This window comes from Marmota monax, unplaced genomic scaffold (genome assembly GCF_021218885.2).
Source record: "Marmota monax isolate L192 unplaced genomic scaffold, Marmota_monax_Labrador192_F-V1.1 WCK01_AAM20220418_F8-fsc00016, whole genome shotgun sequence".
Taxonomy (NCBI): Eukaryota; Metazoa; Chordata; class Mammalia; order Rodentia; family Sciuridae; genus Marmota; species Marmota monax.
The window spans coordinates 186,275-212,524 of record NW_026695209.1 but is presented as its reverse complement, the minus strand read 5'-3'; the positions used below and the strand labels follow the sequence as shown (position 1 = coordinate 212,524).

General features: G+C 36.6%; 1 protein-coding gene across 1 annotated transcript in view; it reads right to left on the bottom strand.

Moving 5' to 3' along the window:
• Positions 1-8,107: 8,107 nt before the first annotated feature.
• The window catches only part of Grik1 (glutamate ionotropic receptor kainate type subunit 1), a 139,806-nt gene continuing 121,663 nt past the window's right edge, over positions 8,108-26,250 (bottom strand). Inside the window, exons 13-15 of the mRNA XM_046430577.2 lie at positions 15,206-15,431; positions 10,764-11,014; positions 8,108-9,416 (exon numbers count right to left, since the gene is read on the bottom strand). Coding sequence (XP_046286533.1) covers positions 9,267-9,416; positions 10,764-11,014; positions 15,206-15,431 — 627 coding nt within the window. The 3' untranslated portion in view covers positions 8,108-9,266. The remainder of the gene's footprint in view (positions 9,417-10,763; positions 11,015-15,205; positions 15,432-26,250) is intronic.

Below are 26,250 nucleotides of genomic sequence, written 5' to 3'. Positions count from 1 at the left end.
TATCCTGTAGACTCCACTAGCTCAGTTTTTCTCCTTAGCCCCTTTAACATCATATTTCACCACCTATATGTCCTTTCTTCTCCCCTATTTCATCTTTGTTCATAGCCATGGAAACCAATGCCAATACCCTTACCTTCTCAGATCCTTCAATAAAGCCTCTCTCTCTGCAGGAATGCATTGCCTAAAATTTTTGTTCTTCTATCTGAGCTCTCAAACCACAAAAATTTACCTCTGGGATCTAGAGGTAACCTGATGACATGGGATTCACAAAGATCTTCTTTCTGGCTTATCTTTATTTAAAGGTTGCATTTAGAAAACTTATACTCCTATTAAAATAGATTTTGTGGAATGGCATGCATAATTCACATTAATATATTTTTTTATTTTTAAAGAAATTTTGTACATAAGATGAATGCCCAGGGCTCTGAACTGATCTTTCTTTTGGATAAGGCTATGTAAGTTCATTCTCTTCTAACATTGGGAATAATTTCATGGCCTTTGAGAAGAGGAATTAATACTGAGGCAATGTAACATTTTGATATTAATTCATGTGCTTCTGAATCTTAATCTTTTTTCCCACTTTTAAAATTATAGCAAGAGCTTTTATATACATTGTCCTTAGGGTAATGATGCTATAGAAAAAAAAAGAGTCAAATTGGCAGCTTTGAGCTCTTAAGTAGACTTCTATGGATCTACGGAAGACAGTGAAGTCTTTGAACCTATTAATTACAATAGCCATGTGTGTGAAGATGCTTTGAATTATAAAAAATTGATATTAAATATTCAATTTAAGGCCTTTAGGGTTGAAGATGGTGTGTGAAGATAAAAATTGTTTTGTGTCTGCTCTCAAGGAGAAAAGTGCAATAGGTGATGGAAGAATTTTGCCCTAGCTGCTGGGAATTCCAGAGAAGAGCCCCTCACCTGCCATTTGGAACCTACAGGATCAAATTTCCATAGAACGGGATCAGACAAACAGCTGATAGGTGTGGGCACCTGAGAACACAGAAAAATTGTGCCCCCTTTATGTCATATGCTTTGAGCATAGGCACTCACTCAAGTGGGGAAATGTCATTAGGGTCTGTCACCAGGCAGGCCAAAGTCTCCCATGGCTTCTGAAGGGCACTCAAGAGCAGCTGAAATTTTTCCTTGGCTCTTGCTAATTAGAGATAAGCTTTTTGAATTAGAACAAATGATTTATTCCATGAAATATCTAGATCCTGCAATTGAAAGCTATGTTTTTCAAGTTTTTTGTTTGTGCTACAAATTTGCAAAGATAACTGAACTCAAGAGCTAAAGCTTGACTCATCTCTAGGTTGAAAGCAGTTTATATAAAAACTCTGATGCCTAATCATGGGGAGAAAGTGGTGGTGGGCGGGGGAGGGGGGCAAAACAATGGAAATAAATGCAGGTTGCTATTTTCCTTGGGTCTATAGTAGAAACTCAGATTTATTTTTCAGAATACAGACTTACTGTGTGCCTAGTTCCACATATTTCTCCTTCATGGATTGTATATAATGAGTTCTACAGCTTCAGATAGTTCCCTATGAACATGTCTCATTATTGGTGTTGTTGTTGTGTGTTTTAGACTAATCTATAGGTTTATTGAGATACAAAACAGATCCACTTCTGCAGCCATCAATGTTTGTAATGATTTGTTCATGACAGATGGGATAGGAACCCATCATCCCTCAATGCTGTGTTGGCCAGTTGGGACAGTTTTCTATCTAACATGTTGTCCTCCTACCTTGAAGAGCTGGCAATGCAAAGTAATTCTGCTCATCACAATAAGTATTTAGTGAACAAGGGTAATACACAATCATATCAAAATATACAAACAAAAAACTTTTTTTATTTTTTGCTGCTTCTATAATTTTATTTCCTTCCCATTTTCTACAAGATTTCAAAAATGTTATGATTGGAAGACAATTTCACGTGTAACCTCTTCATTCTGTCCATGAGGAAACCAAGATCGAAGGGAGTAAAATGATGTGTTCAAAGACATAAAGCCCAGCACCTGTGTAGGGAGCTGAATTTTCTTGGCTTTTAATTTCCAAGTCACCTATCTATTGGACTACACACATTTTCAAGAGTCTGTTTTATCAAAACACTGTCAATTTAAATGTTGAAAAAGTTATTTCTAAATGGATGGCAAGTGCTTCTTGGCTTGTCTGATAATTAATAAATGTTTGGGTTTGTAGGCAAAGGAAAATACTTTTTGCACAATTACAAAAATAACCTAGACTTCTGCTCATCACTAAAGAAGTTGATCGGACTACAGAAGAAATGCAGCTGAAGACATAAATAGCTGAAAATGTGCCAAATTTGGGTTGATTACTTCTGAACAGCCCTCTCTTAGTTCTTGTGGCTGGTAAAGACAGAGTGATCAGGGAAGCCTCTTTTTAGAAGCTGAAAATCTGACTATTTGAATATTTTAAGTCTGAGAATGATATTCAGTTGAAAAATTGGGCAGAAAGACAATTCTAGTTAAGTTATATTAAGATTTTTTTAATCATTAGGGGGAAACAGTAACTTTGTTCTATCACTCAGGTCTTATAATTTTTGTGTTTAGCTAGAGGTACACATTGTGACAAGGATGTGCATTGCTGTGTAGTTTGGTCCATTTAACTGTGTTTGGGCTGACAACATCAAAATCTGCATTTTGTGGGGTGGTGGAAACCATCCAGTGAATTACTTATTTTTGCAAATAGAAATTCTTTGAAAATTTAAGAATCTCATTCTCTGTAATATCAGTCTCCGTGGAGAGAATTTTGAAAGTAAAAAAAAAAAAGATTTTAATATGCTTGTGCATCTGGACATAAAATTCCATAACTGTAAGAAGCATAATGAGATGGCTCCTAAAGGCAAGTTAAAATTGCTGCATTGAGCCAGAATTTCTTATTATCTATAACAGTTAATTAATAATGCCATTTGGCACAGTTAGATATGCAGAATATAGTACAGAAAGAATGCTTTGCATTACTTTTGCTTTTAAAAGTTGCTCATGCTACCCAGAAAACAGACCTTGTACTATAAGGACCATGTGCTTGGACATTAATTGGGATTCATTGTAGTACTGCTTAGCCACAGATGGCTCATATGGATATGATATAATGCTAGCCAAATACAATGAGGTATTTGGAAATCAGCTTCCTTGGATAGTTGCATAATCATACAATCCAGCTAATTTTCTTAAAGGCAAGATCCCTAGCCACTGAATGTTTCTTAGGTAGTTCCAATTTTGCTAGAAAAACTTTAAAATAATTCAGTTTATAATGCTAATGTAAAACAAATAACACATAAAGCTGTATTTTCCCCTTTTACCAGATTAGGTTAGAGACAGATTATTAGGAAATGAATTAAGCAAGATCATGTGATTCATTGTTATAGATGCATTTGTTCAATCTTATAATACCTCTCTGCACTCTTCCTGACCTCAAACAATAAACTTCTATTTAACAAAACCTTACCATGACCAGCTAATTTGAAGTAAAATTGCCATATTCAAGATAGCTTTAAAGAAAACTAATGTCTGGTAGTATTTTTTAAAATTTTATTTTAATATAGGAGATTGAAGCTGGGATGCTTTACCACTGAGCAAAATCCCCAGTCCTTTTTATTTTTTTGAGACAGGGTCTTGTTACATTGTTGATGCTGGCCTGAAACTTGTGATCCTCTGGCTTCAGCTTCCCAAGTTGCTGGGATTACATGCATGGGCCACTGCACTGGGCTTACTCTTGCATTTAGGTAAAGCAACTCTACTTAGAATTCTTGGAAAAAAACTCAGGTTTGAAAAGCTACTTTAAAACTCCTAGTATTTGGGCTGGGGATGTGGCTCAAGTGGTAGCACGCTCGCCTGACATGTGTGCGGCCCGGGTTCGATCCTCAGCACCACATACAAACAAAGATGTTGTGTCCGCCGAAAATTAAAAAACAAATATTAAAATTCTCTCTCTCTAAAAAAAATAGTTCTTTAAAAAAAAAAACTCCTAGTATTAAAATACTTGTTTTTCTTTTCTTTTTCTTTTTTCTTTTTTTTTGGTATAGGAAATTGAACCCAGAGGCTGTTCACCACTGACCCACATCCCCAGCCCTTTTCCATATTTTGTTTAGAGACAGGATCTTGCTGAGTTGCTTAGAGCCTTGCTAAGTTGCTGAGGCTGGCTTTGAACTAGAGATCCTCCTGACCCAGCCTCCCAAGCTCCTGGGAGTACAGGCATGCACCTGTACTGAGTCTGGCTAAAAATAATTTTAAGAAAGACTTAATATATATAAAGACCTAATTTTGGAAGAAATTGCTATACTTAAGCCAGTTTTCATGAAAATAATGTATGCAATTTATTTCACTAATTACTAATTTTATGCCTTTCAGGCTTTATTTAAAGATTGTAGACGCCTAACCTACACATATTGAAGAGAAACGTCTGGAGCTAGAACCTATAAACTCTAAATTGTTTCCCTGAGTGTTTCTGATTTATGCTTAAGCATGAGAATTAATGATGCAACACAGAGTTCGAAAGTTTTTGTTCTAAATTTCACTTGAAATACAATGAATCCTGCAGGGGTCATTGTGGTCTGAATAGTCATTCACATGATAGTATAAACTAGTTGTCTGAGAGGAATGAAAAAAGGAGAAAGAAAAAAGTGTAAAGAACCTAAGAGAATATAGAGAGAGCAATGATCGATATACTTGATAATGTTGAGTAGAGCCAGCTCTATGCTTAATAACTAAATGTGGAGATTATCAAATTGAATATTATAAAATTTTTAATCTCAAAAATATGCAATTTCTTCCTGAATTATGCATGTGAAGGATCCATTGAATTTTGAATGCTAAATATGTGTTATATATATTAGTTGGAGTTAGTGCTTCTATCTTTGGAATCAATACATTAATAAAGGGATGGGGATGTGGCTCAAGCGGTAGCACGCTGGGTTCGATCCTCAGCACCACATACAAATAAAATAAAGATGTTGTGTCCACCGAAAACTGAAAAATAAATATTAAAACATATTCTCTCTCTCTTTTTTAAAAAATACATTAGTAAACATCAGTGATTTATTGAGTTTATTAATCAATTTATTTATTGATTATTGAGCATGCACAAATTTGTACTTAAATGATTTGTCTGCAAACCTCCTACATGTTAAAATCAACTGGACATCTAAAAAAACTACTATTATCCTGCCTCAACTCCCAGACTAATTAAATCAGTTTCTAGAAACGAGGTCAAGTGCTTCCACTACGGATTCTCATGTCCATCAATTTGGGTCCTTTTCTTGTGTGTAATGACCTTACCATTGATTTTGAATACCTACATAGGGAAATTAATCTTTTTTGGTAGTAGGGTTTGAATCCAGGGGCGCTTTACCATTGATCTGCATCTCAAGACCTTTTTATTTTTTATTTTGAGACAGAGTTTTGCTAAGTTGATGAGGGCTTCACTAAGTTGCTGAGGCTGGCCTTGAATTTGAAATTCTCCTGCCTCAGTCTCCCATGTTGCTGGGATCACAGGTGTGTGCCATGTACCCATCAGGGAAAGTAAGCTTACAGAGCTTGGATCTGAACATTAGTAAATATGTTTTCTAAATCTGGCTCTGTTTTAAGATTCTTGATACATTTCCCTTCTTGCTCATGTGACCAAAGAGAAATACCTAATATTTTAAGTAGGAACCCACATTTATTAACCAATATTTATTAGCAGTACTTTTATAAGCGGTTTCATTTTCTCTATCATGATATCATTTCATTTAATTCTCATGGTAAATGTGTAAAGCCAATAACATTGCCTTAAGTTTAGGAATTTGAGAAGTTAAACCCTTACTCCAAATAATTGTTATATTGAGTGATTATGATGTGCTACATGCCATGCAAGAGGTTTTACATATTACCACAGAGTGAGATCCATATTATCATACCCATGTTCCCTAGTGGATCATCTCTAGAACACTGGTCTATCAAGATGCTCTGGGGAAAGATATTCTATGATTTAATAGAGAAGATATTCTGTGATCTATTAGGCTTAGTCGATGCTGAATAGTTTTCTACCTTTCTGGAAATTCATGATCCATGACAGAATATTAAACATACTGAGATATGCAGTAAAGAAATGTTTAGTGGGATACTCTATGGGTCACTTAACCATGAACATCTCATTTGAGAAACACATGACATTGAAAAAAAAACCCCCTTTAAAACAACCTTATGTTCTAGAAATGATGTCTCAGTGTTGCATATTAGGAAAATAAGATTCTAAGAAGTTCAGTAACTTACCTACAGTCAATCCACATGTGATCATGCTTGAACCTAAGTATGACTAGTTTTTATAACATTCTCTCCTGATTCTAATATCTATGACTCTAGGTCAAGGACTCCAATATCTTTTAATAAAGCTGAATTAAAATTGCTGAAAGGATCAAATGTAATGCTCAATTTAAAAACATTTGAAAACCATAGAAGAGTATTATATATCAGAATCAGACAGTATACAGTTAAAACTATTATGCAAATATTAGTTTTTGAAAGAGATTATTTCGTTATCCAAATCTCTGAATCAAACTTTTAAATGGGGTCTCTGTAGAAAGGCAAGCACTGTTACTCATCATTATCTGTTTCATCAATCACTTATAAACTTTTTGGCAGTGTTTTTGGTACATTAAATAGTTCTTGGAGAAATACTTCAGTGGTTAGAACAGTGTTATATTTATCCCCACATTTGATTCTGTTGATTATGAAAATGTGAATTTTGACCTGAGACAAATGGTTAAGTTACTTGTATTTCAATAGTGGCAAGTAAACTGTAGTGGGCTTTATAGACACTTTCTTAAAAGTACATTTATTTCAAGAAAGAGGAAACGCTGAGAAACAATCAGGGCAAGAATCAACTTTTCTGAACGCGCTTTGCTGGAGAAATATAGGATTGATTGGAGAGAGATGTGATTCAAAAATTGGAGCCACTTAGAACAGAGCAGGAAAAAGACAATGCAATGTGACTGCACAGGTGGCGTCTCTGCCTCTGAGGAATATATTTTAGAGGATCACTGGATGTGTCAAGAGGTAACTCCCCTAAGGACAACAAAGACCAACCGATCCCATATTGAGGGAAGATGAAAGGCATCTTCAATTCCCCTCCTCACTGTGAAGGAGAAACAAGCCCAGAGGGACCAGCAGACATTCTCTGTCACAACAAATTAAGTATGCAATTGGCTTTCTGTGTCACCAACGTGCGGTTAGTGTGGGAATTATTTACAGCACTTTGAATGCAGGTGGAAAATAAATCTACGGAAATCTGTAACTAATGTGTATGGAAATTCTTTCCTCTATTTTCTCCTCTTTGCCCTTCTCTCCAATATGCTTTGAATGAATTAATAATGGTGATGGATCCAAAGAAATGAGTGTGAAGTAGCAATGCTCAGAAAAGGTACAACTGTTCTATCCTGGGTGAATGTGGAGAACGTGGACAGCATCTCATGCAAAGATGTTCATCAATGAGGGTGAATGAGCAGTAGATACGAGATGTATGAATTGGTTTCCAGCTCAGGACTTGATTTAGATCTTCAAAAAAATGATATATGGTCTTAAAGACTCTAAAGCTACAGAAGATTGCTAAACTCTACAAGAAAATGCTAAGAGCATGGTGTTACTGTATTTCTTCCTAGGGATTGTTCTTGACCATGTTGCACATCTGCTAGTGACCAACATAGGCAATGCTCTTCCGCATTGACACCAGAGGTTCATGTTCAACCATGATTCTCTGGGTCATGGATTTTTTTTAAAAAATGTTTTTATTAGTACATTATAGTTACACATCATAGTGGGGTTTGTTTTGACGCATTCATACATGCAAGAAATGTAATCTATTCCATTTCAATCCCCAGTACTTCCACTTTCCTTCCCCTCCTCTCTCCCCCTGCTTCTCTTCCTCCACTCTATTTATTTATTGTTTTTTCCTGATTGGTGCTTTATAGATATTCATAAGGGCGAGACTCACTGTGGCATATTCATTCATGTGCATAGTATAATTTGGTCAATTTCATTCTGCAGTTCCTTCTCTTTTCTATCCCTCCTCCCTCCCACTCAATCTTCCTCCTCTCCTCTACCAAGGTCCCTTTTATTTTCCTGGGATATCCGTCCCCCCACCTCCATTTTTAATTCTTTGGTTCTCTTTAGCTTCCACATATGAGAGAAAACATTGGACTTTGCCTTTCTTATATAGTCATCTGCTGCTCGACAAAGGTGCCAAAAACATACATTGAAGAAAAGATAAATTTTTAAACAACTGGTCTTGGGAAAACTACCCATATGGAGAAGAATGAAACTAGAACCCAATCTCTCACCCTGAACAAAAGTCATCTCAGAGTGGATCAAAGACCAGAAAATAGGCCAGAAAATTTACAACTGCTAGAATAAAACAGATTCAACACGCCAACCTATTGGTATGTGTACCATCTTGCTTAACGAGACCCCTAAAGCTCAAGATATAAAACCAAAAATCAATAACTGGGATAGCATCAAATTAAAACCCTTCTGTACTGCAAAGGAAGTAATTAAGAGTGTGAAGAGAGAACCTACAAAATTGGAGAAGATCTTTGTCGGCTACTCTTCTGACAGGGCATTAATATTCAGAATATGGAAAGAACCCCCAAACACACAAAAACTCCCAATAACCCAATCAATAGATTATTATAATTTTTGAATCTTTAAAATCTAAGATTCATATGAGTCTTCTTGTAAATAACATATTTTAAATAGTGGAATCAATTTGAATAAAAAATTAACATTGTTAGGGAATTACATGTGTACTTATTGAAAAGACAAGAGTTTCCGGAAATGTGAAATATGTGATTCTAAAGAACACGGGGGATAGGGAGAGGGAAAGAGGAGGGAAAAAGAGTTCACCAAGATGAAAAGGAGTCTGCAGAATCAGCATTTAGTGTTCATGCTTTTCCCTGTTGAAAGTCTGAATCTTCTTTTTCATGAGAAAAGAGTCATTTATTTTTGATGCATGGGATAGAGCAAAGATGATTGTTTTGCATGAAGTAGATTCCTGTATATGCACTTATGTAGGAGTCTGTACAGTCCTGATGTGGCCCCACCTCTACATACAGTGCACATCTGCATTGAAATCAACAGAGTCCTGTCCACATGTATGTTGCTAACATGGGGATAGGGAGTTAGGGTTATTCATGCTTGGTTAGACACAGACAAAAATCAACAACAATTAGGAGTTTCTACTGGGCACACTTTTTTTTTTTTTTTTTTAAACCGATTACACAGTATGAATTGAGGACTGTGTCCGAATCCCTTTTTCCTCTCGAATTAATTTGCCACATTCTAAATCCGTAGATAAAGTAGTTCCAGAAGTGGAGTTGGTAGGATGGGTTTGCTTACACTGCAGTCCATAAAAGAAACAAAAAGCCTTGCATGCAAAAGAAATGAGAAAAAAATATAAAAAATGAATAAATCAAAAGCAAAAATGAATGTTTAAATGAAAATTAAAATCAAATCAAGCTGGCAATTATGAGAAGCACATTAAAGCATAATATATACAAGCTTTTGTTTTTTAAATTAGTTGCATAAAACAAGACACCTCAAGAGCAAATTGAAAGTTAAAACAAAGCAGATCAGTCCATTTTCCCTTTTTAATTAAAGATAGTTTTCCATAATGTGGTCCAGGAAAGGGGTACTCAATATTTTCATTGTTTCTTTGTGATTCTGGGGAAGATTTTCACGACCAGACCTGTTATAATGAATCATCTCCAGTTCCTGGTGCTTAAGGAGAGCTTCCACTTAAAGGAAGTGGGTCTAGTATCAGATTATTCATCAGAACCAGCTATATAATTTTCAGGGCCAGTGAAAATGAAAATATGTGACTCCTTGTTAAAAAATGATTAAGAATTTCAAGATAGATATGGCGGAGCATTAAAATGGCTCTGTTATTAAAAGTTCATACTCTTGAAATTCGAGCAACATCTTTAAATTAATTAGGTGGCCTAATACACTATAGTGGCTGTGAGTTTTGCATTTCATTTTTTTCTAGTATGCTTATGAAGGAATAATGAAACCACAAGCATCTTTTCTGTAGGGATTAAGTTTATGATATGAATTCCTTTAAAAATAAAATAGGTAAAAATAGTTCATCATTGAAATCATCCTGTAATCCTAAATGCAACTTGGAAAATAAAGCTTCAAATATACTTAATTGTCATTTTGTGTTGTTGATCATATTACTGGCAAAAAATTGAATTATCCTGTTATAAATCATACCTTGATGGAAGTAAAAGCTCAGTTTCAAAATACTACCTTTATGTTGTCACGTAAATTGTTTTGCGTGAGTACAAGTGCTCAGAATCTCCACTGAAGGGCTGGTAACACTTCTCTCAAGTATCTTTTCCCCTTTTGGATTTCTCTTTCCTTACCCTACCTGTAGTTTCTATCTTAAGAGCACAAAACTGTTCAAGAAATTAACTGACTTTGGAATTTCTGCACTGTCATTGGAAATAGTGCTAATTTGAGTTAGTGTTGAGACCCTTCCTTACTTCCTTTCTTCTTCTTCTTCTTTTTTTTTTGTTAATAAATGATGAAGTTAAGGTGCCAGCAGCACCTGGCAGGTATTCAACATCTCTCTGTTCTAACTCAAAAATGGCTCTTCTGGGCATCTAATTCAATAGACTGTTACAAAAAGGGCAAACCTCCTTGAAACTTCAAACTTAAGACAGATAATTCCAACTAAAAAACCATCCCGTTTTAGAAAGAGATGACTCACCTGTTCAATATCATTGTTCTTGCGTGATTTGTATATAAATTCTCCAATGGCTACAAATACAGAAAGGACCAGTCCAGCAGCCAGGACAATGAAGATGCCCCCAATATTTTCTACTCCCAGAGCACTGGCCTCTTTGCTGTCTTCTTCAGGGCACCCATTTCCCCGCCACCATTTCTCTTTCATCATATGCAGCTTGCCCTCTTCTTGTAGTTGAAGAATAGCTATCGTAATTTTATCCCGGTAAGGAGACCCTGAAAGTGAAATCATTGGGATACTGGTCACCAAAAGGCCGAAGAAGAGGTTTTTTACTAACTTAGTGGTAAATAGATCATGGCTGTTGTAAAAGCTGAATCCACAAATCATCTAGGCAAGGCAGGAAAGTGCAATCCCCTATTTTGGAGGTCCTAAAGAATGGGAAAGGGGAAAGCTGACATGTTGAGATTAACTCTGACCTGGACTATTTACTCCTTCTAAGTAAAGAAAAGCTAAGCTAGGACTTCTGACATAATTCTGCTTCTGGGGAGTTCTTCATGAGTCTTATCATGTGTCAAGGGCTTTCATTGCCTAGATTCTTTCTACCTTTTCTAGGTTCTTGGTTCTCCTATATTGTGACTGAGTCTGTTCATTTCTTCTTCTTCCTAGCTAGATATGTTATATAGCTAGATATTTCCCGGCCTCCTTTAAGGTCATTGTGGCCATGTGACTGATTTTTAGCCAATGGGAGCTAACCTGATTTATGGATATTTCTAATCCTACATCATATGCCTTCCCAACATTCTCTTCTGTGCTCTCTCTCTCCCACCCCAAATACACGGCAGGAAGCAAAAGATTTCAAGTCACCAGGCATGGTGTAACTGCCAAATAGAAGGAACTTGGGTCCTAGGATGCCTGCATAAAGCAAAGCTTCTTTCTCAATTTGCATTAAATAACCACAAGGGTCAAGGAATAACCACTCACTGTGTAAGTCACAGAATATTGGTTATATTGGTTATAGCCGTTCATCCATACTGACTAATTTTCCTAGTAAGATAAACTTAAGAATAAATTTTAAATACTTTAAAGGTCCTACTAAATTCAATTAACTTTCAAAAATTTGCACAGATTTTTTTTCATAATATTTATGCTCTGTCTTTGAGTAATAATATTCTTAATGTTTAATTATGTAAGGGTTAGAAAGTACCAACATCTGCATCTTCTCAATACTGGATTCCTATGTTAATGCAAAGAAAGAGACACAGCAAGAGTCTTTTACTCAATTTTTTCTTGGATGGTAAGAATTTTTGTTAGCATTTCTCTTACTCAGTAGGAAAGTAGTACATACTGGCTTTCTCTGCTTACAGATTTTAAAGTCACTCTTGGTAGAAATCTTGAATCTGAAAGTATGAGTGAAACTAATAGTTACTGGCAGAGCCAAGAATCAAATTCAATTCTCCTTACTTCTTACTTCTTGGTGCTGTTTTCATCAAAGTGCTCCCACATCACTCCCCCACCCCCAAATATGCTTTTCCTCTTGTGGCATGGTTAAGTTTGAAAAGTGCTAACATTTGTAGCATTTGTCATTTCTTTTCTCCTAAGATTTTTAAAAGTAATGATTAGCACTCAAAATTGAGTTTAAAAGAAGAGCAAAATGCTTCAGAGGGAGATTATGTCTTGTCAATTAAGAGTATGGATTTTTGGTGAGAAAATGGGTCTTGAAAGCCACATTAAAAGATGTTGGCTGTTTGCTTAAACACCCCCAGAATAATGACCGATGTCAAAATTAGCACCATTAACATACCCACAGCATGTGAGCAATTAGGTGAACCAGGAGCACTTTGCTTCAAGGTACAGGAAAGTGCTTTGAAGGGTTCAAGAATGATTCGTACAGTGGTAGCTGCCACAGTGATCATAGCAGTATACACAGTGGGCACTCAATAAATGCTGACTGTCGCTCTCCTCTGCCTCCAGGCTGCACAGTACCCAAAACATTTCAGACAGATGGAGATACAATTTCTGTTTAAAGTTGGTCTCTAAGGAAGGCAATTTCCAGGCTCCTGGTAACCTGTTCAAACCTTAACTGCTCTCATTCTCCTGAAGCTTTATTTTAAATCCTTCAGGAGGCACATTTCCAGAGCTTCTGTCCCGAGAATCTTTAAGAAGTAAAGTTTTCAATTCTGTGTTGCAACTGGTACATCTTTGCCAGTCTCTCATTATTGGAGAGAGTGGAGCCTCAAGGGCTCAGTCAGGGTTGGGCCACAGGGTTTTGAGAGGTTTTGATATCTGTATGTATTTTAGTGTCAGTCTTTGATATTATTGCTTATCTGGATTGAGTGACATTAGAAGTGACTTATTACAAGTCACTCGAAAAAAAAATGTATATGTGTACACACAGATCTTTCTGAATAGCAACTGATCTTTCTTAAAGAGTCAATTCATCATAGAAGGAACATCTCAAAAATTTATCCAACAGCTGCATTCCCAATGGATGTATTCTCTCTGAGGTCTGCCATCTGTTCCAATTATTCCTTCATTGTTCTTGGTTTAAAAGCATGACAGGTTTATAGCCGCTATGAAAAATTCCTGAAGTATATTTCTTTTCATCTTGGGAGGGAGGAAGCCTCTTTTAACTTTGGAATTTGTTATGGGTGAGGTTGGCAAAAAAGAGACTAATAGGTACCTTCAGATCTCTCCATAATTTATATATGTATATGTTATATATAAATATTATATCTCTATCTATCTATCTATCTATCTATCTATCTGAGAGTCAACCTCATTCATATGTAGGCACCCAGAGGTTTTCAATAGCATCTATCTAACTTTCCCACCCCTTGTTATCTAAAATTAGGTAGCAAAGCTAGATTAGGGAGGTAGGATATTGTTTTTAAAATAAAAAAACTGCACAGTAACCTTTTAGTTTGTGGTTTGCCATCCCCCCAGAGTCCCATGAAAAACAGGTTGCTAAATTATAGCAGTTTTACTCTTGGGGGAAAAAAAAGCTACACTTCACTAGCAATACTGGTATTTTATCAAGAAAAGTTACTGGAAATTAAAGGCTAAAATGGTAATGACAGATCCCCTAACCCAATTTGTTCTGCAGATTTTTGTAGAAGACATACATAAAGTTATTTCCCCCATACCATATATTTCTAACACCAGGTAGATATAAGGGAGTCAAATTGACTGTATATTCATCGTAAATGTTGAAGACAGTTGACCTTTACTTAGTTAATTCAACTAGTATTAATATAGTCTATACAGTTGAATAATAAGTTAAATGCAGGATACACAAGCCTTTTAAAAAATTAATTAGGTGCCAAATTAAAACTTTAAAAGATTTCACTGAAAATCTGGATTTGTTTTGTGTGGATAAATTAATTACATCTGACAAACTTTCTCTCAAATTCCCACATGTCTATGGCTGGCTGTCCAGAAGCCTCCTTCAGATAAGTTCTGTGTCTGTAATAGACTAGGGCTGCCAGGATTCCCTCCTATTTCTGCAAGCAAACAAGCTTTCCTCATTTAGGGAGAGACTTGGACTCAATAAGCATTTTAGTTGTGATCCCTGTCTAATGTTGAGAGTCCAACTGGACGATACCTTTCAAACAATAACTAAATAATACAAACTAGCAAATCAAATCTACCTTAGGCTCTCAATTATCTGGCTTGACTGCAATTAGGATTTCTTCTCATTGGATGAGCCCTGACTCCTTTCCATTAGAATGCTTATGAACAAAGTAACAGGACTCACTTGAGAGCAGTAGGTTACCTACCTATTCTACCACACCAGAATCTTTTACAATGCAGTTTTTCTATAGAGAGGGAAACAGCAGAAAAATATTCTGTTCATGTCTATGACTGTCACCCAGGAAGATGTTATATGGGTACATATTCTTACCAACTTATAATTTCCCTAGGGAAAATGGTGCTACAGAGTCAAACAACTGGAACATTTGGAGATTTTAGATAGTTATCATTGAATCTAGTTTATGCCTGAGCAAATTATAATTATAAGGTAATCTTTATACTTTTTCTTTTGATAGATATAGCCTTGATTTTTCATCTATTGACATGAAATACTAGTCCTCTATGTGCAGTATAAATCTTCATCTATATGCAGAATTAATTTTCTCAGATTCTAATATAATTTAAAGCAGAGAAACTGTATAGACTATGTTAACATCAAAGGAGATATTGTGAAGAGGAGTAATTGGGAAAATATCCTCTTAAGATAATAAGACCTATATACTTTTAAATGCTTATGCTATGGTAGAACTTGAAAGAAATTATAGTAGAAGGTTTACTAGGTTGACTCTCTGGGAATCTAAAATTCAGACCATGTGTCTGAATGATATGGATCTTTCTCTTAATTATAGTCTGCTAAGGTCTGGCAGGCTTTCCCATGGAGCACTTGCAATCCAGATGGCCCATCTCCATCCTGGTTAATGCCTAGCCCCGCTTACCAATAGGCGTTCCCACGCCGTAACCTTTGGAGTCAATGAGGCCCCCAATCTGAGTGAGGTTGCAGTTTCTCTGAGTCACATACTCAATGCTGGTGGACTCCATCAGCAGGGCATAGTCTGTGGTGAGCACTCTTTGGATCCCCTCGTCACTGTTTTTAACCAGGGCAGTCTGCTGCCTGCTGCTCATGAAAGCCCACATCTTCTCATAGGTGGATATCCTTGATTTCTGCAGGGAGGAAAAACACACCCACCAGCAGAAGAGTGCTGGAAAAAATAGGGTTGGAAGCTACTCAACATCCCAGAGGTTCAAATAATATGGGAAAAACTCTTTTCCCCTCAGGTAGGGAATGGAGATGGATGGTCCTGGGACTTTGGTTTGGTAGCTGAAATGAACCCAATTCACTACAAAAAGCACTTGGAGGCACTGAGACAGCTGCGGAGAAAAAGAAGATTCGACAGAGTGATGGACTCCAGGTCCTTTGCTTGGTTTTGGTTAAGGAAGAATGAACATTGGCATCAATGACTGTGCTTGACAGATGAACAGTGTGAACAAAACACCATGGCCCATCAGGTCCAGGGCTTTGTCTTACGTTTTTCAAGTATGCAACTCTCAATCCCTCATCAGTATTCCTTTGAGAGAACAGCCCTGGAATAAAGCATTTGCCTTCTTTACATTGTTTGTGAAAGAACTGCCATTCATTCTTATCTTTTCTACAAAATCTAGAATGTAAAGGCTCTTTCCAATTTAATATTCAGATCAGAAAACTCTTCATACTTTTTGTATACAATTTTTCATTGCAATCGTATTACAGATAATGAGGACTGCATATTTCATTTCAAAATGTTCTATGATTTTGTCTTTTATTCTTCAGCTTTTTTGATAGATGCAATGATCTACTATATATGATATAAGATATATGCATCTATAAATACACACCATTATCTCATTATCTTCTTTTTTCTTTGTTAAAATATACTGCCTAAATTTCCACATTGCTTACGTATGAATTTTCTGTTCTCTTGAATAGCTATCTGTGATTAGGCATTTTGCATTTCACTCTGTAATTTTCATATTGTTCCAAGTTTTCCCCCTGAATTTGTCTTCATTTGCATCAGTACTGCCCTCCATTTATTTCAAAGATGAAAGTCATCATGGGAGTTACTGACATTTTCAAGTTAACCCCATCATGAGCATTCTCTCTCTCTCTCTCTCTCCTCTCTTTCTCTCTCCTCTCTCTCTCTCTCTGTCACACACACACACACGCACACACACACACGTACACACTTGAAGCATTAGGAAGACTCCTTGGAAAGCATAGGCTGTACCATCCTAGGAGTGCAAAGAGACTTAAAACATGATTTAGGGCTGTAGGCAGTAAATGGAACACTTGTGGAATCAATTCTGTGCTTATTCCTGCTCAAGCATTTCTGGGAACTCACTCAATTCCTAACTCTATATAAGACCTGGGTTAAACTGTAGGCTTCATGAGTTAGGGGAAGACCGATGGCTTTTTTTTTTTTTTTTTTTTTGTATTGTTAGGCATTTAAAGAGCCCCTTGAAAAAGATCTTGTAAGACAAATAACAATTCAATAAACAGCACCTTATAGATATTGGTATTTTATAGAACTCATTTTGTCAGAATTAGGCCCCTGAGAGTTATTTCTCAACCCTAGAGACACCTGCAAATTGGAGCTCATGTTTCCACAACAAAGTCATGTTTGGAGGTTGGGGGTCAATGCTTCATTTGCTGTGTGAATCCAGCCTCGAAGAGACTGTAAAATGCTGAATGTATCATAAAGCACTACTTGTACAACTGCAGGGAGGTCAGTCTGTCTTAGGGCAGTGGATGTTAAGCTAGGAAAACGATTCCTTCATAAGGAAATTACCTTAAGGGAAAATAATTTTCTTTGAAGTATGAAATTTTAACGTTGTTAGAGACTTTAGATAGAGATTGGCTCATTCAAACTGCTACTTTTATAGGTGAGGAATTTTGGTACAGAAGGTTTGGAGACTTCAAAAAGTCACAAGGCAAGTTAATATCAGAGCAAATTCTGGACCTCAGGACCCCCAATATGTAGTTCAATGCTCTTCCACTCTTTCATGCTGATCTGGGGAGGTGGATGTCTACATTGCCACAATTCTTTTGAGAATAATCTTATTTGATCTACAGGTGAAATATATCTTTAATTCATGGACTGATATTATTTCTCAAAGCACCTCACTAGTTGTTTCATGTTAATACAAAATAAGAATCAGCCTCAGGGGCTGGGGTTGGGGCTCAGCGGTAGAGCGCTTGCCTAGCATGTGCGAGGCCCTGGGTTCTATCTCAGCATTACATAAGCATACATAAATAAAATAAAGGTATTGTGTCCAACTACAACTAAAAAACAAAAGTTAGAGAAAAGAATCAGCCTCCATATAAAACGTTCCATGGAACATTTTCCATCATATTAAAATGAATGTTGGGGCTGGGGTTGTGGCTCAGGGGTAGAGTGCTCACCTCGCACATGAGAGGCCCTGGGTTCGATCCTCAGCACCACATAAATAAATAAAATAGAGATATTGTGTTCAAATACAACTAAAAAATAAATTAAAAAAATGAATGCCATAAATGGTTAGAAAACTGGATTTTTGGTCTGCGGAATTTGGGGACAAAAGATCAGACAAAAGCAAATGGTTATTTTTAGATATGATAAGTGGATAAAATGTGGAGGGTTTGATAAGGCATCCAAGGAATTGAAGGACATGTAAAAGGGATGCACAAACCCTATATAGTTGTTATTAGGTCCCTGTCAGGTGCGAGTCTCAAATTTTCTGTGGCAAAAGACTTCATTACTTTCTAAATTCACAGAGGACTTAGCTAGCTGTGGTCTTATGGCACTTGCTTAGTATGTGGTTCATTCTACTTTAAGTGCTCCCTAGAGCTCAAAATGATCTAAGCTCAAGAAGAAGAGAGATCATGCACTGCTGCCTCAATATTCAACAGTTGCAAGATTTCTAAATTACTTTTTTTCCTCTTATCATGATTTGGAAAGAAAATGCATCCTGAGCCAGTGTATTCTTCACCCTGTAGTTGGAGTTATACAGTATATTTAAACAATGAAAGCCATGATTGTCTTTCATTTCAACAGATATGTCAAAAGTTAATTAGAATATTTGTAATGCCCTCCAAGCTTCTTAATAAGATGCTATAACTGAAAATGCCTCATTTGTTAAATCTGAAATCATTTAGGATTTTTTTAAAAAAGGCATGAGGTTTAGATCAGTTCATTTTTGTCGGTTTTAACCTGATTATGTGGCTATCCTGATGCTGTTGAAACATTGTTGGCAAAGAATAAGCACTTTCATGGGGAATCTGCTAAAAGAGAGTGCTACTGAATCAATATTGATGACCATGCAAGTTAAACATTTCCTGTAAAGTGATTTACAATGTGTGTGTGTGTGTGTGTGTGTGTGTGTGTGTGTGTGTATATATATATATATATATATATATATATATATATATATATATATATATATATAAAACTAAAAATTAAAGACAGTAATAAAAGCTCAGTGTTCACTGGGTACCAAGCACTATTTTGAGCATTTTGTATACATTAAGTCACTAAATCTTCACAACAATCATATGAGAGAGACTATTATAATATCTGTTTTACAGATTTGGAAGTAGAATACTATATGAAGAAATGATAAAACCAAACTTTGATCTCAGCAGTCTTGTTCCCGAGTCTGTGTTTTTAACCAATGGAGAATCAGCTGCCTGTTTTAATACACAGAGCATCCAACTCATGGCTTGTTGAATGTTTCAACAGAACCAACAAATTTTCCAAGGAGATAATTAAGAGCAAGTAGTTGCGGCATCTTTCTATTATAGCAAGAGCTATTGCAACACTTGTACTTTTAGCACATAATGTATGGGAACTATTTACATGACTTTTAACAGCTTACATTTATTTAAGACAGAATTTAGACAATGTTTCAGGATGTGTGACAGTTGGAATCTGGAAGAAAATGTGGTTACATTTTCTCTTCCTTTAACAATATTTTGACTTCCATATAATTTCACTGTTTTCAGTTGCAAGGTTTCTGCAATATGATGTAAAATAAGTGCATTTTCTAGGGTGTGGTTTACTTTTAAGATGGACAAAACCTCCATTTTATAGAAATCTCTTTCTATTTTTTCATTTTTACTAAGATAAGTGTTACTTATCACACTGTTTCTCCAGCCGGGTTACTGGCCTTCTACAGTGATGATGTATAATCCCATTATGCAATAAATCGATAACTAGGCATTTCTCCTTCAGACCAGGGTGTCTAAAGATTTCATACTTTCATCTATTTTTACATATGTTTACTTTTACCTGTGTCCATAAATCTATCTATATATATATATATATATATATATATATATACACACACTGGGAATAAACAATTGCTATTTGATTCTTGTTTTCTTAGCAAAAATGAATGTGATAAATATATACACATCGAACAAATGAAATATCAACACAATTACATTTTAAAATCTCCAATTTACTTTTACTTTAGGTAAGTTCTGATATAAGAAAAACCTTAAAAATCAGCCAAAGGCATAGAAAACCAAACTTGCAAAACATTTACATTGGAGGTAAATAGTTGCCTTAGAGACCACTATTTCATCTAACAGAATATTAAATATCGTTTTCATTAAATAATAAATATTCATGCATATATATGATTCAATGCATAACAATTACTTTGAAGAAAGCATTTATGATCTAGAAGGGTCTCTGTCTTTTAAATGTGTATGTGATCATTGCAGCTAATTATGCTTTTATCTGGAATTGATAGAAAGTTGTGACATTGGAAAACTCTCCAAGATTTCAAAAATTTATGGGTTCCCTTTAGAAAATTCCCTCAGTGGGATTTAAACACCTTTGCTAATATATTTTTCATGTTTTTCTCCTGTCCAGAGTTTAAAAAAAACAAAAAGATTGGTTTATTACTGGCAATATACCAGTCATTGGAAAAGGTTAACTTAAATTGACCTCAAATTTCCTCCCAAACAAATACATTTTAAATCAATGGAGACCAAATGTTTTTGACACTCATGATAAAATTAGTTGGATTTTTCTAGTCTGGGCTAATAGTGTTTATATGAAGAGTACCTTCCTATGCAGAGACGTTGGAGTAATTTCTTTCATCTTTTGCTTCCCTCAATGATTATTTCTGTCTGAAATCTGTTGCTCATAATAGCTCATTGCTTCAGTCCCACTGGTGCAGAACTCAGGACTTCCTTGAAATGTCTTTTGGGCTGCTGACAGAACCTAACCACTCACTGGAAGGAGATTAGAAAGGTTAGAGAGTCCCTTATTCCCACAGCTGGTCCAAAGTCCCTAGACCATGAAAGCCAGAAATGACAAGTCTGTTATGATTTCTTTAAACCTATTTTATCCAAGTCATTTTAGACTGAATCACGATCTAATCTATGTAATCCTCTGGCTTGAGTCTGGGAGGATAGTGATTTGTTACAAGGCAAGACTCCCCCCAGAAGTATTTCTGACAGGAGTATTTCATAGCCAATTTGGCTCACAAGGAATTCTTCAGGTGTCCACCCTGCTTTCTGTCCATACAATCCATCCTTAGCCACAGGCTGTACAATATTGAACAGGTCTGCATGCATCTTGCTTCTTATTGCTATTCAGATCCTCAGGCCTCCTGAAAGATTCTATCCTTTTCCCCTCCCCTCCCATCCCATCCATGTAGTGCCAATTGCAGTCATGCCATGTTGGAGATCCTGGAAAATATATAAATTGCACTGAATTAAATTGAGCTGCCTCACTCTACTCCTCAGCTCAATGTTAAGGGCAGCCTCGCCATCTGTTGCCTACCTGCCATCTGGAAAGTGTTCTTCTGCAAAAGCCACAGAAAGGCTTAGGAAAGGCTCCCAAGGATTAGGGTCTCTGTTGATCAGGCCTCTGGATACCTTTGAAATCTTGGGCCCTGGCCCTCTCTCTGGATTTTCCTGTCCATTAGCAGAAGTCACACATTCTAGAGATTATTGACAGTAAAGAAGCTGAGTGAAGGACAAACTAGAGTATTTTTAAATCCAGAGGAATGGAAAAACTAGGACTTATAGCAAAGATGAGGGTTTGATAATGATGGTGATGATATTATTGGTGGTAGTCATATAACTTTAAAAATTGCTTATAGTTTGCCAAGCAGCAAGCTTATCACTTCTATTAATTTTTTTTTAGTCTTTAAAATAATCTTATGAGCTAAGATAATAGCCTCAATTTACAGATAGGAAACCCATAGTTCAGAGTTGAAGTAACTTGCTACAGCCACTGAGCAGTAGACTGAGATTTGATCCCAGGCTCTCTGGCTCCAGACTCTGCAGTGTGAAACATTCACTTATATCCCAGCGCTGGATGTTAGTCATATGTCCTGAGAAGACTGTCTGGTATTCCTAATCTCCAAACCACAGGCCAGAACCATCATCCTCCCTGGATGATTATTCACAAAGGGCATTGAGAAATCTTTTGTTTCAGATTATTAGACTTTTTTTTTTTAGTTGTAATAATCATTCTTTTAACATGGGGGGAAATATGACTTGTTATACTGTCACTGTGAAACCAAAATTTGGACAATTTCATTATTCCATAAAGGTATTAATAGAATTACAACATAGAGAAAATGGAATTTTTGTATATTTCCTATTTTCTATGAGAAAGTGAGAGAGAGAGAGAGGGAGGGAAAACCAGGAACGTCTCAGTGCCACATTTATAAAGGGAAGTTGTAGCCAGATGTCATTGCTTTCAGTTTTCTTGGGTACAAAATGAGAAATAGGTCATGGAGACCTTAGGGGAACTTTACCCACCTAAGGTTCACAGAGCTCGACCACAGATGGACTGTTCTTTGTCTCTACCTCTTAAGATTCTTGTGCTGGTCCCAGAGATTCAGGAGGGCTGGAAAAACCTTTACTTTTTGAACAAAAGGGCAAAACAATTCACCAGCAAAACAAATAATCCACTGAATATTATATCATTAATTAGTTTTATGCCAGTAGTAATACAAGAGTTTGTTTCAAAATTTTCTTAAAGTCTATTGAAGTTCTGAATTATGAATATTTTTGACTTTTAAGCATGGTCTATTAACGAACTGAAGTCTTGATAAAGGGGAAAAAAGATCCCCTGATACCGATGCCCTGAGCACAGTTTCCTGAAACATCTCCAACAGTCCCTGGATGGTTGAGGAAGTGCTCTGCCTTCTCTAGTCTTATCTTGCTGCTTGTCCTCATGGTGACTGACACCCTTTGATCAAAGAGGCTATTATATTATTCACGGTGCTTAAGACTTAAGATCTGAGCACTAGTGAACTTGGGAAAATGTAGTGCTTAATAAGTAGCATTAGCTAAGTGACCTTGGCCACAAAACATAGGGTTGTGTTCTTTTCTTAATGTGCAATGTGGTTAGAACTTAGGAGGTCCATTTAAAACTTTGGGAAACTTTGTGGTGTTTAATTTATGGTTCAGTCCTTGTTTTTAATAAATATAATCTTTGATGATCAATTTCATTGTTCTACGTACAAATGACTCAATGAAGGAAAATTGCGACTGCCTCTCCCTTCTCAGACCTGCATAACCTTGACCCAGTACTTACATAAAAACTGTCCGCCTATCTCCTCTGCCTTACCTGATTCAGAGGGTACAGAGTGGAACCTCACTTGAGCTGTTTATAAAAGACTAAATTTGGTGGGGGTTTCCATGTTAAAAATTGAACACCAGTATTCTAAAATCTATGGTGTTGTGCTATTTATAAAAAATAACAGTCTAGGGGAAAATGTCAATGGATTTTAATTGAAACTTTAGTGAGAGACTTCTGGCCACTCCTTTCAAGGAGATACTTCACTGAAAACATCCCTTGTTTGTGACCTAGAGATAAAATGTGAGGGATTAGTGTATTTTTTTTTGGGTCATATAGTTTGTGATTGTAGCCCCGCATACAACAGCCTCTTCTTTTGTTGCAAGATGATTTAAAAATCAACTCAAAAGCAAAGGGACAGTTTTCTACATCAGGGCGCTGCTAGAGGGATGTTTTTGTTCTGGGAACAAAAACACTCATTACGTTGTGTGTGATGAGAAAATGTTTCTTATTAGAAATTTCTTCATGATTGAATCCAGACAGAACCCATCTGAGCAAATGGCTTTTGCTCCAACAACTGAACAGAAGATGCTAACTTGGACAAGGCACTTGCTTTCCTAATTCAGTCGACAGCCCAAGAGAGGTTATTGTTTTTACTTAAGAGAGGGGGGGTGGGAGGAGGCCAGGATGGACCAGCAAAGGTTGAAATGTGAGAGTGCAGCCAGGTCAGGATTGGGTCCTTGTGCCTGAAACTGCTGTCACTCAGTGACTTAATTCTCAGGGTGAAACGACCCTAGGAACTAAAAGGCTGGAACATTTCTTTCCCTTGTGGAATAATCCAGCTTAAGAACTCTGAGTGTGCATCCCTCTGAAGCTTTCTGACAGCTTGCCTCCCTCAAGGGGAAAACCAAATCGGATTTAGTCCTTGTTCTCTTTTTGCAAATAAATTTCTTCTTGGTAAATAGAGTTGCAGGACCACAAGCTAACTTGTAAAAGGAGGAACTTGGCAGCAGTGTCTCTTCCTGTGTGGGTCTCTTTGTATCCATACACCTCTCTCTGCTGCTTTCTCTCCTTTCTCTCTCTCTCTCTCTCTCTCTCTCTCTCCTTCTCTGATAGAACTTTTTTTTTTCTCTAAGAGAACTTATGTGAGCATTTATACATATTATGTGCCAGGTACTGTTTTAAGCTCTGGTGATATAATAGCAAATAAAGCAGATCAGGTCAGTATCCTGAGGAGTGAGCTTTCTACAACTCTCTAAAGTTCGAACCTTGACTCTTCTCCATTGCTAACTTTGTAACTTCGGGGCAAGCTACTCGGTCTCTCTGTGCCTAGTTTTCCTTATCAAATATCAGTACTTACCTCAGTTACCCTTTAAAGGAATAAAACGAGAGAACCCATGTAAAGCATTTAGAAACAGCATGTGAGACTCAGGTGAGCACACCGTGCCTGCAGCTATTTCCACTGATGCTGTTTGCAATTTCAGCACTTTCTCTCTCCCTACGGTGCTCATTGCCTCATCATTTGCCGGGTGCCCTGAGAGACCACTTTCCTTTGTGCCTCGTTTTCAGGAACAGGGATCAGCCCAGGGAGTAGCAGTTGAGAGCAGCACATGCCTGTGTTCTAGAAGTGCATTATTAAAGCACACCTTCATGCTGTCAACCCAGGGTCCTGCCAGGAAAAAGGGGATCCAGCCCCCTGCACATTCACAGAAGCACATGAGAAAAAAAAAACAAATCAAAATGAACGCAAAGGATGCTTTGTAAAGACACAGATCTTTGCACAGTGGAAAAGTCAGGTCTATCGCTTTGCAAAGGGCAGACCAGCCTCTTCCTAATGTCAAATTGAAGGACGTAGAATCTCTTCTGTGTTAGTAGCTCATTTCCTGGAACTTTAAAACTCTTTGATATTAATGGAGGAGGTAAATCATTTCAGATATTTTTTCAGACATACCATGTTCTACTTAGGTACCGTCCATCTGTACCATGTACCTGGCAAGTGACTTTCCTAGTTTCTGACAAGACCCATCATTAATCACTAGCTTGGGGTAACTTGTGTCTCGTTATGCCATTGATTCTAGGAAAATACTTTCAGAAGCTTGGAAAGCCATATATTTATTATAATTTTCCTTAAGATACTAGTGTTCAGGGATGAAACAATCACCAAGATTTATACATTTATTAAATCAATGACATCATTTTAAAATGAAAAAGTGTTTGAAATATTTTTCTTAACGTACAGGAAAAATAAAAATAATCCTACCTTTTACATTACTCTGCTTTTTGATAAAACCTTAGGTAAAGTTTATTCTTTTTTTTTGGCAACGGGATTTGAACTCGGGGACACTCAGCCACTGAGCAACATCCCGAGCCCTATTTTGTATTTCATTTAGAGGCAGGGTCTCTCTAAGTTGCTTAGCACTTTGCTTTTGCTGAAGTTGGCTTTGAACTCATAATTCTCCTGCCTTAGCCTCCCAAGCTGCTGGGATTACAGGTGTGTACCACTGTGCCAGCTAGTTTACTCTTAATACAAACCTACCTTCTGATTTATTACTCTTGTAAGAGTTTATTTTAGCTCTGATAGTTGTTTTCCTTTTTCTCACAAGCACATCCATCTCTGCCAGTGTTTCTTGAAAGAAGATCCCAACCCCTTCTCTGATAGGAACCATGTATGTGATTGCAAGCGGATCACTGAGGTTCCAAAGGTCTTGTTCTCTTCACACATAAAATGAAGGGCTAAACTTCATGATCTTCATAAACCTGGCAGATCTATTCAAATTCATATTTTCCCTATGGGAATTATAGTATCTGAGATTTGATAATAAAATTAGTAAGGCTTACTCCATAAGCAAGTGCAAAAAACCAATTTCATTATTCTGCGTAAGTAATTTAAAATACCTGAACGAGGAAATGCACTTGACTTTAAAACTAAACCCTTTCTAATTTAACTCTGCTTTGGTACCTGGTAAGCGGGCTGCTGGAAAACATCAGGCATGGCTGGGGATATTGTATTATAGATGCAGTATTATACCACAGTCCCACGGCATTTTTGTTGTTGTTGTTATGGTTTTAAATTCTCCAACTAAATGCCAACATCGACACCTATTTTTGTCATCTGCTTCTATCTCATTAAGTATAGAACAAAAAGAACAAAACAATAATATTCAAGGAGTCTTGTTCTGAGAACTTCAGATTAAGAAGTCTTTCTTTTGTGGGTAAAATAAATGAGTGATTATTTAACAGGTGGCTATATTGTATTCAGAAAGCATCTTTTGTTTTTTATGGTGTGAAGACCAGAAGGATATTGAAGACAGATCTGTGGATCTGAGAATACCAAGTTGATGACTAAAGAAATCACTTTATGCTGACTGCTGAAGGTGCAGGGACTCCTGGTAGTGGGGCTGTGTCACTATATGTTTTAT